Source organism: Branchiostoma lanceolatum, chromosome 17, assembly GCF_035083965.1.
Source record: "Branchiostoma lanceolatum isolate klBraLanc5 chromosome 17, klBraLanc5.hap2, whole genome shotgun sequence".
Taxonomy (NCBI): domain Eukaryota; kingdom Metazoa; phylum Chordata; class Leptocardii; order Amphioxiformes; family Branchiostomatidae; genus Branchiostoma; species Branchiostoma lanceolatum.
The window spans coordinates 13,997,869-14,010,687 of record NC_089738.1 but is presented as its reverse complement, the minus strand read 5'-3'; the positions used below and the strand labels follow the sequence as shown (position 1 = coordinate 14,010,687).

The 12,819-nt window shown below is 43.4% G+C and overlaps 1 protein-coding gene across 9 annotated transcripts in view; it reads right to left on the bottom strand.

Annotated features, from left to right (window-relative positions):
• LOC136423183 (mitogen-activated protein kinase kinase kinase kinase 4-like) overlaps window positions 1–12,819 on the bottom strand; it is a 70,710-nt gene that overhangs the window by 15,876 nt on the left and 42,015 nt on the right. For 5 of the 9 annotated variants that reach the window (XM_066411243.1, XM_066411249.1, XM_066411247.1 and 2 more), the window contains exons 4-19: window positions 8,467–8,592; window positions 8,298–8,346; window positions 7,835–7,896; window positions 7,432–7,522; window positions 6,921–7,051; window positions 6,735–6,789; window positions 6,310–6,388; window positions 5,808–5,925; window positions 5,053–5,189; window positions 4,497–4,674; window positions 4,035–4,169; window positions 3,528–3,644; window positions 2,649–2,846; window positions 2,090–2,149; window positions 1,291–1,386; window positions 267–1,011 (exon numbers count right to left, since the gene is read on the bottom strand). In XM_066411243.1, the coding sequence (XP_066267340.1) occupies window positions 267–1,011; window positions 1,291–1,386; window positions 2,090–2,149; window positions 2,649–2,846; window positions 3,528–3,644; window positions 4,035–4,169; window positions 4,497–4,674; window positions 5,053–5,189; window positions 5,808–5,925; window positions 6,310–6,388; window positions 6,735–6,789; window positions 6,921–7,051; window positions 7,432–7,522; window positions 7,835–7,896; window positions 8,298–8,346; window positions 8,467–8,592 (2,377 nt within the window). Of the gene's footprint in view, window positions 1–266; window positions 1,012–1,290; window positions 1,387–2,089; window positions 2,150–2,597; window positions 2,847–3,527; window positions 3,645–4,034; window positions 4,170–4,496; window positions 4,675–5,052; window positions 5,190–5,807; window positions 5,926–6,309; window positions 6,389–6,734; window positions 6,790–6,920; window positions 7,052–7,431; window positions 7,523–7,834; window positions 7,897–8,297; window positions 8,347–8,466; window positions 8,593–12,819 lie in introns of all 9 variants that reach the window. The other 4 variants (XM_066411245.1, XM_066411246.1, XM_066411248.1 and 1 more) reach the window with 4 other exon arrangements.

The following is a 12,819-nucleotide window of genomic DNA, read 5'->3' as shown; positions in this document are numbered from 1 at the left end:
ATTCACTGTACTTTCATAAGTGACCCAGATACGTAAATCTTGAAATATTAGCAGTAGTCACTGTTTAGAAAAAACTCAGATTTTTTGCTCGTAATGCACTCTACAAAAATGTTGCGTTTCCTGTTTCAATCTGACATCTGAGTGAAGAAATACAAAACAAACTTCGTATAAATCTTGAAATATAAGCAGTAGTCTGTTTGTTACAGATTTTCGGTTAGTAATGCAACCTGTATGCCCAACACAAACTTCAAATTGACTTGACCTACCTTTCTTAGCATGTTTTGGTGAGGCTGATGCTCCGTTGACGACCCTGGAGCTGGGAGGAGTACTCTGGGCGCTGCTGGACGCCGAGCTGTGCGCCGGCGACCCTCTGGACTGGGGCGGCGTGCTGGGCTTGGCAGAGTGCTTGGGCACGGGGGGAGGCGTCTGTGGTTCGTAATTCCGTGGGGGCAACTCTGGCGGGACGTCGTCCGAACTCGAGGACTGCGACGACCGCGTAGAGTGAGTCGGGGTGGCCTGGGGTGAAGCACGTGACACGCCGTGTGGCGGGACAGGCGGAGGGGTGTCCGACAGAGACCGTCTTAGCTGAGGCGGTAAGTCCTTGGTGGCGTGGCGTACCTCGGGCGGCGTCTGCGACCTGCCCGGGTGCCTGACCTGCGGGGGCGTGTGCTGAACTCTCTGGACAGGGATTCTGGAAGAGTCCGATTTTGGCAAAGGCTGCTGGGATCTGGGCGGAGTCTGAGATTCCTTGGACGCCGTGGCCTTGGGCGGAGTCCGTGACTGGGGGTGGGCAGGGGGGAGACCCTGGGGCGGCGGCTCCACCATGGGCTGAGGTTGTTGGGGTTGAGGTTGGGAGGGGGGGAAGTTGACAGAGACTCGCTGGGGGGAGAGGGCGTCCGACTGTAACTGCCAGGGCTGGGAGAGCTGGGGTGGGGGGGCAGGCTGGAAGGGGGGTGGGGGGACCTGTGGCTGGGGCTGCTTTCTGGACTGTTGGCTCGGCTGGGGCTCCACCTGGAAAGAGAGTCATCACTGTAACTTAACTCTTGTCTCCTCAAAACATAAACTTCACATGTCTACTGCACTTGGGTCAGATAGCTAAAGAAGGCCGAGAGATTCAGTCGAAAATTCCGGTGAGGCAATTTTTTGAGTTGGAGAACAGTTCAATTTTTCAAATGAAATTAAAATGATAAAACTCAAGCTAAGACACTTATTTCCTGAAAGTACTTAGTTTTACTGCTTTTCAAAATCAGCAATTTTACATTTGCACCACAAACTTTACAAGAGGCCTACCTGAGGTTGTGGCTGCTGAGGCTTCTGGGGAGGCTGCATCGGAGCGGCGCTCTGTCGCTGATGGTGGCGAGCGTTCATCTTCGTCCGTTCCTCAACCTGAAAGAACCAGACAATACACATCAGTATCTGGGCAACTGAAAATGGATCTGTTGAGTACATGTATATTCTATGTTTGAATCCATTTGCTTAATGGAAACAAACTACAGTCAAACCTCAGTTGTATAATTTGAGCTTTGTTCCAACCCAAAGGAAACCCTCAACAGAAATTTTCCATTTTGTGTTGGAACAAAGCTCACATTGTACAACTATGGATTCTACCAACACAGATGAGCTTTCATTTGAATACAATCAAACCTGTACTGGTGACCACTTCTGCATAAGATTACATGGTTATTGTGGCCACTTCTTTTTGTGGTCCCATATATAATTTTTCATAGACTCAAGCATCAAGAATCCTGTCTACTCATTTAAAATGACATTTTATTCAAGTCCCTGGAGTGGTCCCTACAGACAGCTTTGACAGTACACTGTGCTAGTATTCATAGTTACAAGAGAATTACTGCATACATGTAAGACAAGCTGGTGTGCTACGCCGAATGGCGGTTATACCGGCTATATAGATACAGATACAGACAAGATTGAATAACGGGAGGTTTGCAATAGACACTGCGACCTTCCTACAACACGTATGTGCCCTTATGGCTATCCACACTGGGTACGGGTGATTTGTGAGGAACACCTAACACACTATGCTATCTGTCGTGTGGAGGTGGGTGGAGTATGGACGCCGTGTCTTTACCGCAGGAACTTCCCAGCATTCCTGTAGCTTCTGTGCGCTCTTCCTGGTTAGGTCGTCCACCTAACGCAGGATGGTTGATCACCCACCATGTGAAGATGTCAGACATATGGTCAAGTCTTTTGCACTGTCATCTTTAACTTAAGATTTTAGTATGCTAAAGGCAACATTTCTCACTGACCTTACTGATTGTATGATAGCTAATGGAGCAATTAAAGTATCCAAATTATCTTCTAACTGAACATGTTTCAACTGCGTTGTGTTGCTTTTCTAATATTTGTGAAACAAAACAACGAAGTGACTTTAAATCACCTTGTCACTTCACACTTGTGCGAATATTCTAGTCTGTATGAGTTTTGTATTAACATTTCTTTGGTTTAGATAAAGTTTGCGGCCCAAGAAGAATTTTTCTGTTTGATAACCAGGCTGCACAACAATGGATCAAAGTAGAAAACAATTTTACCAAAACCAAAAAAATCTTAATATGCCACTCATACTGACATGTACGCACCATGGGCCCTAAGATATAATCCTGGCGGCTCTCGGAGGAAGCCCCACCCACCTGCTGAGCCCAGAGGGGTTTCTGTGGCTTCTGCTGCATGGCCTTGACCTCCTGCGGCATGCCTACCACCAGCCCCGCCTGCTGCTGCACCTGCGGGGACGCCGCCACCTGCGGCACGGGCTGGGGCACCGGCTGGGATTGGCTAACCACCATGGGCTGCGGGATGCGCGAGTGCTCTTTCCCCGACGAGGGTCTCATCTACAGAGGTAAGAAAAGCCACCACTGAGCAGGAGAGTAGAGAGGAGGCAGGGGGAGCCCAGCGTGGAAGTATGTGGACCTTGTACCTTATGCTAGCACAGAAAAGAACAGCCGACAGCCAGAACTACAAATATTTCAGCTTCACCAGCAGGGCTATCTCCAGGACCCCTCCCTTCATCCTGGGACAGAAAATGCTAATGGAGACAGACAAATTTCACCCTGTCCGTCCAAAACATCTGAACTTCTTGACATAAAAATTGATGCAAAATTTATGTATTGTAAGGTTAAGCGACAGATCTAGCAATAAAAATCAACAACATGGACTTCCAGACAATGAGCGGGACAAAAAAAACGTAAAGCTGGAGACAGCCCTGGTCACCAGCCACCTTTTTACCCGTAGCTTTGTCACTTTCCTGAAGGTTACATATTCCAAGCAATAGAGCTTCAGTTATCCTACAGAAGATCAGAGTGCTGGTTGAATATTTGCCAAGTCCAATTCTTGAGTTGGAAATAGTATAATTCTTTCAATGACCCAGAATTGAGGCAATTGGACATTCCTCATTCCCCGTCATTGTGTAAGTTTGATAATGGTTTCCTGGATGCTACTACATCCAAGAGACTGACACTTGTGTCTCACCCTACAGTTCCACTCTAGGTATCATATTACAGTTCTACACTGACCATGTTTACCTGCTGCGGCTGTAGAGGAGGCTGCATGTGTGACTGCCCCCCAGACCTCTGCAGCTGGTTGATGGCCATGTGCTGAGGTCTGTGGTTATGGTCCCGTCCTGACCTCCCCTGTGCACAACAAACAAGTGGTTCATTCCAAAATTAGCATGACATCATTTAAATCGAACATGGAGTGAAGTGAACATGATCTTGGTCCAGTCTAGCGCAACAAAGAGCTAGTATGATAAACAAAGGGGCTAATAAACAAAGGCTCTAACAAACAAACAATCTTAAACTGGTTATGAAAGGAAATACTGTATTGGGGGAAAGCAATGCCTTGATTGAAGAACCCACTACACTTATTGAAAAGACTAGGGGTCCATCCTGTGTGAGTGTATCAGACCTTACAGTCCAGTCTTAATACGCAGCTTGTACCTACTGTACAAAACTGATGTGTTACGCCTAAAGGCGGTTTACCGGTTATGCGAAACAAACAAAGGAGCTGTGGTGTTGATGTACCTCTCTACGTCTGTCCCTGTCCCTATGCCTGTCTCTGTCGCGGTCTCGTCCGTCCCGCTGGCGTTCCTTCTCCACGCGATGTCTCTCCAGACGCTCCTGCTGGCGCTGCATCTCACGCTGTCTCTCGTGCTCAATCTGTTGGGAAGAACACCATCGAACTATATAAACACTACGATCTGACATCTGAGTGATAAAAATGTCCTCAAACCTTGCAATATAGATTAAGTGAAAAGAAAAAAGAGAGTCCCTACCTATCCACTGACCCTAACTTTTTTCAGGACTGTAATCAGACATACATCAGCTATTTTCATAGCACTATGTAAAATCTCTATGGTACGATCATTTCTTCTAAATGGGGCTAATGTTTCATGTAAAACAGCACTCTGTGCTTGTCTCAACTTATAGAGCTAGCCATACATAGAAAGTTGACAGTTTCTATGACAGTAAAAGATGCCGTCTAACCTGCTTCTGTCGTTTTCGTCTCTCGTCCAGTTGACGCTGCTGGTGCTCTCGCTCCCGCTCGTGTCTCCGTCTCTCCTCCTCGGCCCGCATCCTGGCCGCCTCGCGCTCACGGTTCTCCTGCTGCAGCTTCAGGAAGTTCTTCCTGAGGGTCGACTCGCCTGGAGCCTGCACGACAGAGCTGGGGAGGAGAACAACAGGATTTCGTACCTTTGCCAAGATGGTTATAATTTGTGTTTGCTTTGGTACTGCAGTGGAACGTCCGGTTTTGATGTGTTGTGTAACAGTTCTGGATTTGCAATGGTGATGATTCTTTAATGGTAGACAGCTCTTGAAGAAATGGCATAGGTTTAGGTCCCCTAGAGGCGTGTTTGAACTGCAGGGGCTGATTTTGTTTGACACCTTAAAGTGGAATAATTATAGATTGGGTTGACTGATCGCCATGACTTTGGTATGCTGATAGGGCCAGCAACTTATAAAGCAGGCTAAGCAAAGGTTTCTTGGTCACCTGCTACATGGAAATGTGAATTTTTGAAAGAGATAATCATAGCTGTGGTACCTTGGCTCTCCCTCCTTCTCCAGAGTGGGATCTTCCTCCCCTTCACTCCCGCTGTACTTGTACTCCTCCTCCTCCGTGTGACTCCCCTTCTTCTTCTTCACATATCTGTCAATGTGGTCCTTCAGTTGTATTCTCACCTAGAGGGAAGGGACAAGTGTTACACAATGAGGCACTTCCTCATCATTACAGCATGGGCTTGACTATTATTCTACTGAACGTCATATACAGGGCTTGAAATTCATGTTTGGTATTAGGTGCACTGGTGCACCTGAATCACTGGTGCACATAACCCAAGAAGTCAGTTGTACAGAAAAAAATTGACTTCACAACATATAGTTAAGTGCAGAAGTGTCAGCAAAACCAAATTATAAAGCTTGCTGCACCTCTTCAGAGCTTGAATCTAAAATTCAAAAGCTAACTTTGAAGTTTAAAGAAGACTTGATATAGGAAATAATTAACTTTGTTTTTTGAAAATCAATGTCAAGATTATGTTGTATTGCCGTAAACTAGCATACAATAGTACCTTTACAGTATGTAACCCTACAGAAACATATCGGTTCACCTGTGCACTCACAGTCGAAAATTCATTTCATAGCTCCAATCTTTGGTACACAAAAGTGCATATGCACCCAGTGTTTTTCAAGCCCTGCTAACTCATACAGCCAGTTAACACCACCATGAGGCATGGCAAGGAGCTGTTCTTTATGTCTAAAATTCTTGTGATAGACACCCGTCTGTAGTCTATGGAAACCCACCTGTCTCTCTGTGGGTTGGTCTCGTATGAAGGGGTGCTTCAGTAACTGCTCTGTGCTCGGCCGCTGGTGGTAGTTTTTCACCAAGCAATTTTCTACGAAACTTACAAACTTCTTGCTCCTGAAAAAAGACAACAAGAACACGAACTGTTAGATATGTGATTTCCATTAGAAGTAAACAACAGGTATATGGACACACCATATTTAGCTCTGGGAGGGAGGTTCACCTCTGACTGCTTTTGGTTGCGTATGTGTCTTCACACCTAATGACCTATAACTCAACACCCCTTTGATGGATTTGTATGAAGTTTGGTATGTGCGAAGTTATTGAGGTCCCCATGCTGAGTTCAGTCCCAAAGAATCATGGCAATTTTGGGCCCCCTAGCAGTATTTTCAGGAACTACAGCATTATTGGCCAACACCCCCTTTCCCTTGATAAGGCATTAGTAACAGAAACAATAACATTTGGACTGTATGATCAAGTCTGCATGTTTAAGATTCTTACCATTTCTTGGATTTTAATCTTGGAGGAGGGTTCCTTGGAATAAGGAATAAAGCCCTCATTGGGTGAAGATCACAAAGAGCTGGAAGAAAGAGATAAAAGTGTTATCGTGTAAAACTGATATCGTTGTAAAATGAAATAAAAATCTTACTACAAATTCATTTGCAAAGACTTACATGTATTGCAAACAAACAAAATATGAAACAATCTCTAAGTGAGTACCCCTAACAACACTGTGTGGGTGTAGCCAAGGCTCCTAACTACAACTCTATTGGACACGAGCCAAACCTTACCTCCAATTCTCAAGTATCCTATTACCCCACTTCTGCTTTACATTTTACAATATTGACATGACTGTGGACTCACACCAAGACAAACAGACAAACTGATTACAATGCCTCCCGAAGGAAACAAACAACAGTACTCACGTGGCTGTGACTCCGCCATTTCTAGTGCAGTGATACCGAGGGACCACAGGTCACTCTGGAAAGACAAACAATCAGCTTTTACAAAATCAAAATCTTTTCAAAATCTACAATCGAAAATGTTGCATGTTAGCATTGAACTTTTACATTATAGCGCTTAAACAGACGTGACAGTGACCTATGACCTACCCTGTAGTCATAAGTAGCATCTGGGTTCTCATCGCAAGCGATGACTTCCGGCGCCATCCAGTACGGGGTGCCGATGAACGTATTTCTCCTGCCGATAGTCCGGTCCAACTGAGCGCTCACTCCGAAATCAACTGTATAGCAACACAACAACATTATCATTTTAGGGCTTGTGGTGTGATACGTTCAGCTGAAAAATACCCCTAGCCCTTCCATATACGGGACCCACCTAATGTGCATCTCGTATATATATAGGGGTCCCGCAGGACAAGGGTTAACTTTGTGGCAGAAGCAGAAAAGAGGTTTTTCCCAGTGTTTGAAGTTTGCTATTGAAACAATTCTGTAGTACAGTAATGTTGTAGTAATACATTGGAAACACATATTCGCTTTGTCATGAATTTGTGGTGGAGACGTCACTGCAAAAACCACGAAAATAAAACCATCACAAACTTTCATGATTTAAACTTTTTTTTTACAGTCGTGGGTGTTTTGTTGTATTGTATAGGTCACTGACCTAGTTTGACCTCTGCGTTGTCCGTCAGCAGGACGTTCTGACCCTTGATGTCTCTGTGGATCACCTTGCAGCTGTGTAGGTGGGCCAGACCCTGTATGATGACACACAATACACATAGTGAACATATATACACATATCCTAGTTCATGGATGTCAACAGAATATTACCATAAACTTAACACATTGAATAGTTGTTGCCATACACTGTACTTTTAATGATTTGTACTTGGTACAATTGTGGAGCAATAGTCCAGACATGCAACATGCAAGACACACAAGCACACACAGAGACACTAGCATGCGCGCACACACAAAGCCACACACGTACACACGTACACACACGTACACAAACATACACACACACACACACACACGCACAGTATCTAGTTGTTGTTCATACCCACCCTAAGAATTTCTCTGCAGATGTAGGCTATCCACTCTTCCTTCAGGGAATTTCCTTTTGTTGCTGCATAGAGAACAGTCACCATTAACATTACAGCGCCACCTACTGATTCCAATGCATATTACAGCTATAACTGATCTATCATATCATACAATATAACAACAATTCAAAGGGAGAAAAGAGAAGAGGTACCATTAATATCAGTAATACTATATAGCGCCACCTTCTGGTTCCGATGCATATTACAGTTTTAACTGATCTATCATAATATCAAACAGTATCAAATCCAAGGGAAGATGAAAATAGAAGATGTACCATTGATATCAGAAGTACTATACAGCTCCATCTATTGGTTTCGTTGCATATCATAGCTCTAACTGATCTATCATATGCCAAGTACTGTATGATACAGAATTCTAGGGAAGATGTAAGAATGAAGGAAAGGAGAGAAAAATCTAACATACCTTTGACTAAGTCTGTGACTGATCCAGCTCCGCAATATTCCATGACAAGCTGGAACAAAAAAAAAACAGTAAGTGTACAAGGTATACACATTACAAAGCTATCCTGTTATACTGTTGATAACATTATTCAAAATTAATTGTAGTTTTTCATAAGAATCTTTTTCCTCACCCATAGCTGGTCGTCCTTTCCTGGCGGACTTTTCTTGATGAAAGCGCCGTAGTAAGTGGCGATGTTCCGGTGGTGGGAATACTTCTTCAGCATGTTGATTTCTAATTTGATTTCTTCCTCCTCATCCTGGAACAAGCAGGAACATTTCAGTCATTAGTACAAGCCAGTTACTACTGACATCTCCATACAAGTTTCTATCCACTTAGTGTTTCGTCATCATCAGTGCGTTTCAGTGTGTTTCACTGAGGTGGACCGTCATTGTCTTCTAAAGTGTTTCATAAAGTTCCTGAAAGCTGGTTTTGTGGTTAAGGTTGTTGAAATACAATTTAAAGGTTCTGGGTTTGAATCCCTAGCAGGCCTTAGTGTCATGCCCATGGGAAAGGCACTTTACAACAGTTTCCTTACTTGACATTGAAAATAAGGTGCCTAGCTTTGGTTAGGGACATCCTCCCGGATGGAATAAAAAGGGCTGCTAGGACTTCCCCTTTTAACAGTACCCCTATTTTACGTCCCTTCCGAAAGATGTCCTGCCCAGGTTTGAACCTGGGTCTCCCAGTTAGCCAACAAAGTGAAACCAGGGGCTCCACTGTGAGGCTACCAGTTGAGCTTGAGGGACATCCCTACCACAATCTGTACCAGTGATACAATGTATAAACACATGTACATGTCCCAAGGGCCGCCCTAACCAAAACTGTGTGTTCAGCGGTTGTGTGGATAAGGTGCTTGGGTGGGCACCACATCACTTGAGTAAATTTGCAGGTGACGAAAGACTTGGAGTACAGTTTCTTCCTTCTTCCTAGACTTCTTGTCCCTCCGGGGTCCTGTAATCCTAACTTATCCTTCGGGAGGATTACAGGAAGTAAGGCCTACAGTTTAGCAGAGTAAATCTATCCTGGGTGACTAGGAAGGTGACAACGTTAACATGTGTGGTGCCTCTTGAGACAACACCTTTCCCAGTTCCAGGTTGTGCCTAAACGTCACTAATTGAATTCCCAAATCCTCGCCAAGCGGGAGGGGAGACGTTTTTTCCGAATGGGAATCTTCTTGGGACCGAAAGGTCGCAGACAGACTGGTGGTGAAATGCAAGGTCAGGTTTACAGATTAGACTCTTAGGACTGTAAATCTTGGAATAGTCGCAGTGGCTTTATTTTCGTGGTGACCTCTTTACCGCAAAGTCATGAGATAGCGAGTATGTGTTTCGTATTTTTACTGCACCAAGGAATAGCTTCAACCGCAAACTATGAGCAATGTAAAAACTTTCTTTTCCTTCTGTGAAATTTAGTCCTTGTGAAAATAAATCAACTTACAGTAACTCAACATGATTTGTGAGCCGGCATTCTCCCTCTATGGGGTAGATCCTTTCACAGATAAGAACTTTTAGGAACTAACAACTTTTAACAAGATTTGCTAAACATCAACAGCCCTGTATGGGGTATTGTGGTCCTTTTAGCACAATTTGACAGCACCCAACTGAATGGTAGCCAAAGGCATTACAGTATTCTGCAGTACAAGGATGGGAAGTTTTCCTTCGTAGTTTATAAAAACATTTATTTAATTACAAGAAACAGAAAGCGTCAGCTCGATGTCATCAGTATGAAAACTGGAATCTCATCAGACTTCTCACTGCCCTGTAATCCTAGCTACCATTGTAAATCATGAATTTTTTTTGCGGTTAAAAGTTCAAAGATTTGCGATGAGAGCATCACAACGTAAACTTTGCTCTGCCTTGTATTACTATTGGTGTTTCAACTGCAAATTCTAAACACGATTTTAATGCCTCCTTTCCTCTCTTACCACGAAATTATGTACTCACGAACTTAAACAACTCTATGGTATTGTGATGACTGGCGGGGAGGGAAGCAAGCAAAGGAAACATGTCCACAAGTTTCTAAGGAAGTCGCCCTGGCACCAACCCAGTACCTCTGTGGGTTTGGCTGTGTTGATAGACTAGGGAGAACTCAGCAGTGACCAGAGGGCTGCTAAGGGGTGGGAAAGGGTTTTTATGAGTTTGTTATTATCACATCCATGAAATGATTGAAATGCCTCAAAGCTATCATAAATATGAGCACCGGACAGGTAGCAAGGCTGGCAGGACAAATGTGAAATATAGATATCATGTACTTATGACGTGTGTCTGGCCAGAGGGATATAAATCAATCATCGTGTTGACAGTATCTTTTAATTGAACCCTGCATAGCTAGTGCACAGACAGGACTCAAAATATGAAGATACAGTACTGTAGCTTCAAGACTTCGTGATCTCACAAAAATTGGTTTCAACAAGAAATTGAAGATCTTACACCGCCGTGAAATATTTGTGTGTTTTGGTGAATATCTTAATGCCTTGCGGCGCGGCAGCAGCTGGTTATACATTTTTGTATTACACTAATTGACCAGTCACACCTAACTTTTGCACATCTAACTCCAAGCGTTGTTAAAAGCTATCTAATGAGGATGCTCCTACAGTACTCGCTGGCAACGAGTTTCACTGTACGATAGTTCTAGGAAATTACACATTTTTGAACACGTCGATCCTTGGTTAATAACTCTGATACTCGAAGGCATGATTCTTTTTTTTTCTGAGCTGGTAAAGTTGGTACGTTTACCGGTTCACTTGATTTTATACATCATGCATAGTCTGGACATTTTTCTTCAATACTATCCTTGAAACTGCCTTTCATCACAATGTGCTGATTACAATGTTTTCAATCATCCACAACAGGTGTATCAAGCTTGTCTACAAGACTCTCCATTCCAGACCACATTTCTGTCAAATATTTTGAACTTGCGGGCATGATCCAGACATCTGGTGTGTGTAACGTTTGAATTTTCAAATGCACCTGCCTTCAGGCATGCAGCAACGTTTGATTTCAGTACATGGAAAGACTTACCACACAAAAACCATACGTAACCAACTGCAAGCATCCTTTCAAACGACATAACGATAATGAGTTTGTACTACTACTGTAAATCTTTCTGTTCACTGTTTTCACAGGGACCTTTTAATTATGAATTCACAACACCATGAATATGTGCTTCCTACCTACTGTATTACTACTGAACCACAGAATTGTTTCACTACAAAAATCTCAGTTCACCTTTTATTGCAAATTTACAGTACACAATTCCTGTACATCTACAGATACATCTACAGAAAGAGCGGGCGAACTGAAAACTTTTAACAGAATTCTGGAAAGCATTAACGCAATTTGTAGCTGATTTCTGACAGGTCTCTTCAATAGAGAATGAATGTGAGGCATTCCAAATATTTATTCTGAGCGGCTGCCAATGTGGAAAGAGACAATTAAGATGAGCAGCATCTCTTCACTTTTGATACACCCCAAACAAATGTCACGGTTAAGGAAATAAACACAACTTCAGGACAACCACCAGATGTCAATACTCACAAACCAAGTCACAATGCGCCCTTGAAAGTTGGTCTATACAGAACAAATCTCCATATTTCTATCTTTGTTATCTTATCTCATAAGTATAATACATAAGGGAAGGTCTAGATGATGTGTATGTGCACTTTAAAAATATATATTCAAAAATAATTTTTTCAAAAACAATTACTGAATGCATTCTACAGCTGCTTATCTATATTTTGTCTATCCAGAAAAAAAGAAAGACATTTATGATTTATTCTGTATTTGGCTGACAATTAAGATTTTGTTCTCTTGCAGTCAGGGTCCTGAAAGAACAGCATCCCTGAACATTGATAATTCCAAACGATACAAGACCACCATTGGTTCAATAGCGTATGAGCTCAGCGTTGTTGTCAGCGTCAAATCTACTCTCCTCATGCACCTCCAACAAGTATCGATTCCCGCAACAACATGCGCCGCGGGACCTTTGGGACTACCCGCGGATGACTCATCGATTCACCTCCCAGTCGCCCACTCCGTATCTCCCGCGCCGATCTCTTACATTTCACGAGTCCCGACATTTGAGCTTCGCGTTGTTGTTTGAATATTTACCGCTGTATCTAAGGTCCCTTTGTCATTGTGTTAATCATTCTAACAGGAAATGGCCAACAAGTACAGTCTGTGGTCATACATTCTGACATCTTATCAACACTCATATTCAAACGTGATGGTGTCGGTGCCGTGTTATTAGTTTATTTCATGCCGTTGCCATGGCAACTGGGAAAGAGTGACGTCCACCGAGGGCGATAATGAGGCAGGCAGGAGCAATTATTCTCCTGGTTAATATGGATATCTTTTATTCATGGTTTAATACGAGTCTCGTAGACTGGGTTTATTACCCACATCTAGTATTTTAATGGTGGCGGGTTGGAGAGAGGATGACTTGGGTTTCCCCACTGGGCATTCGTGAATGTGACAGTGCTAAT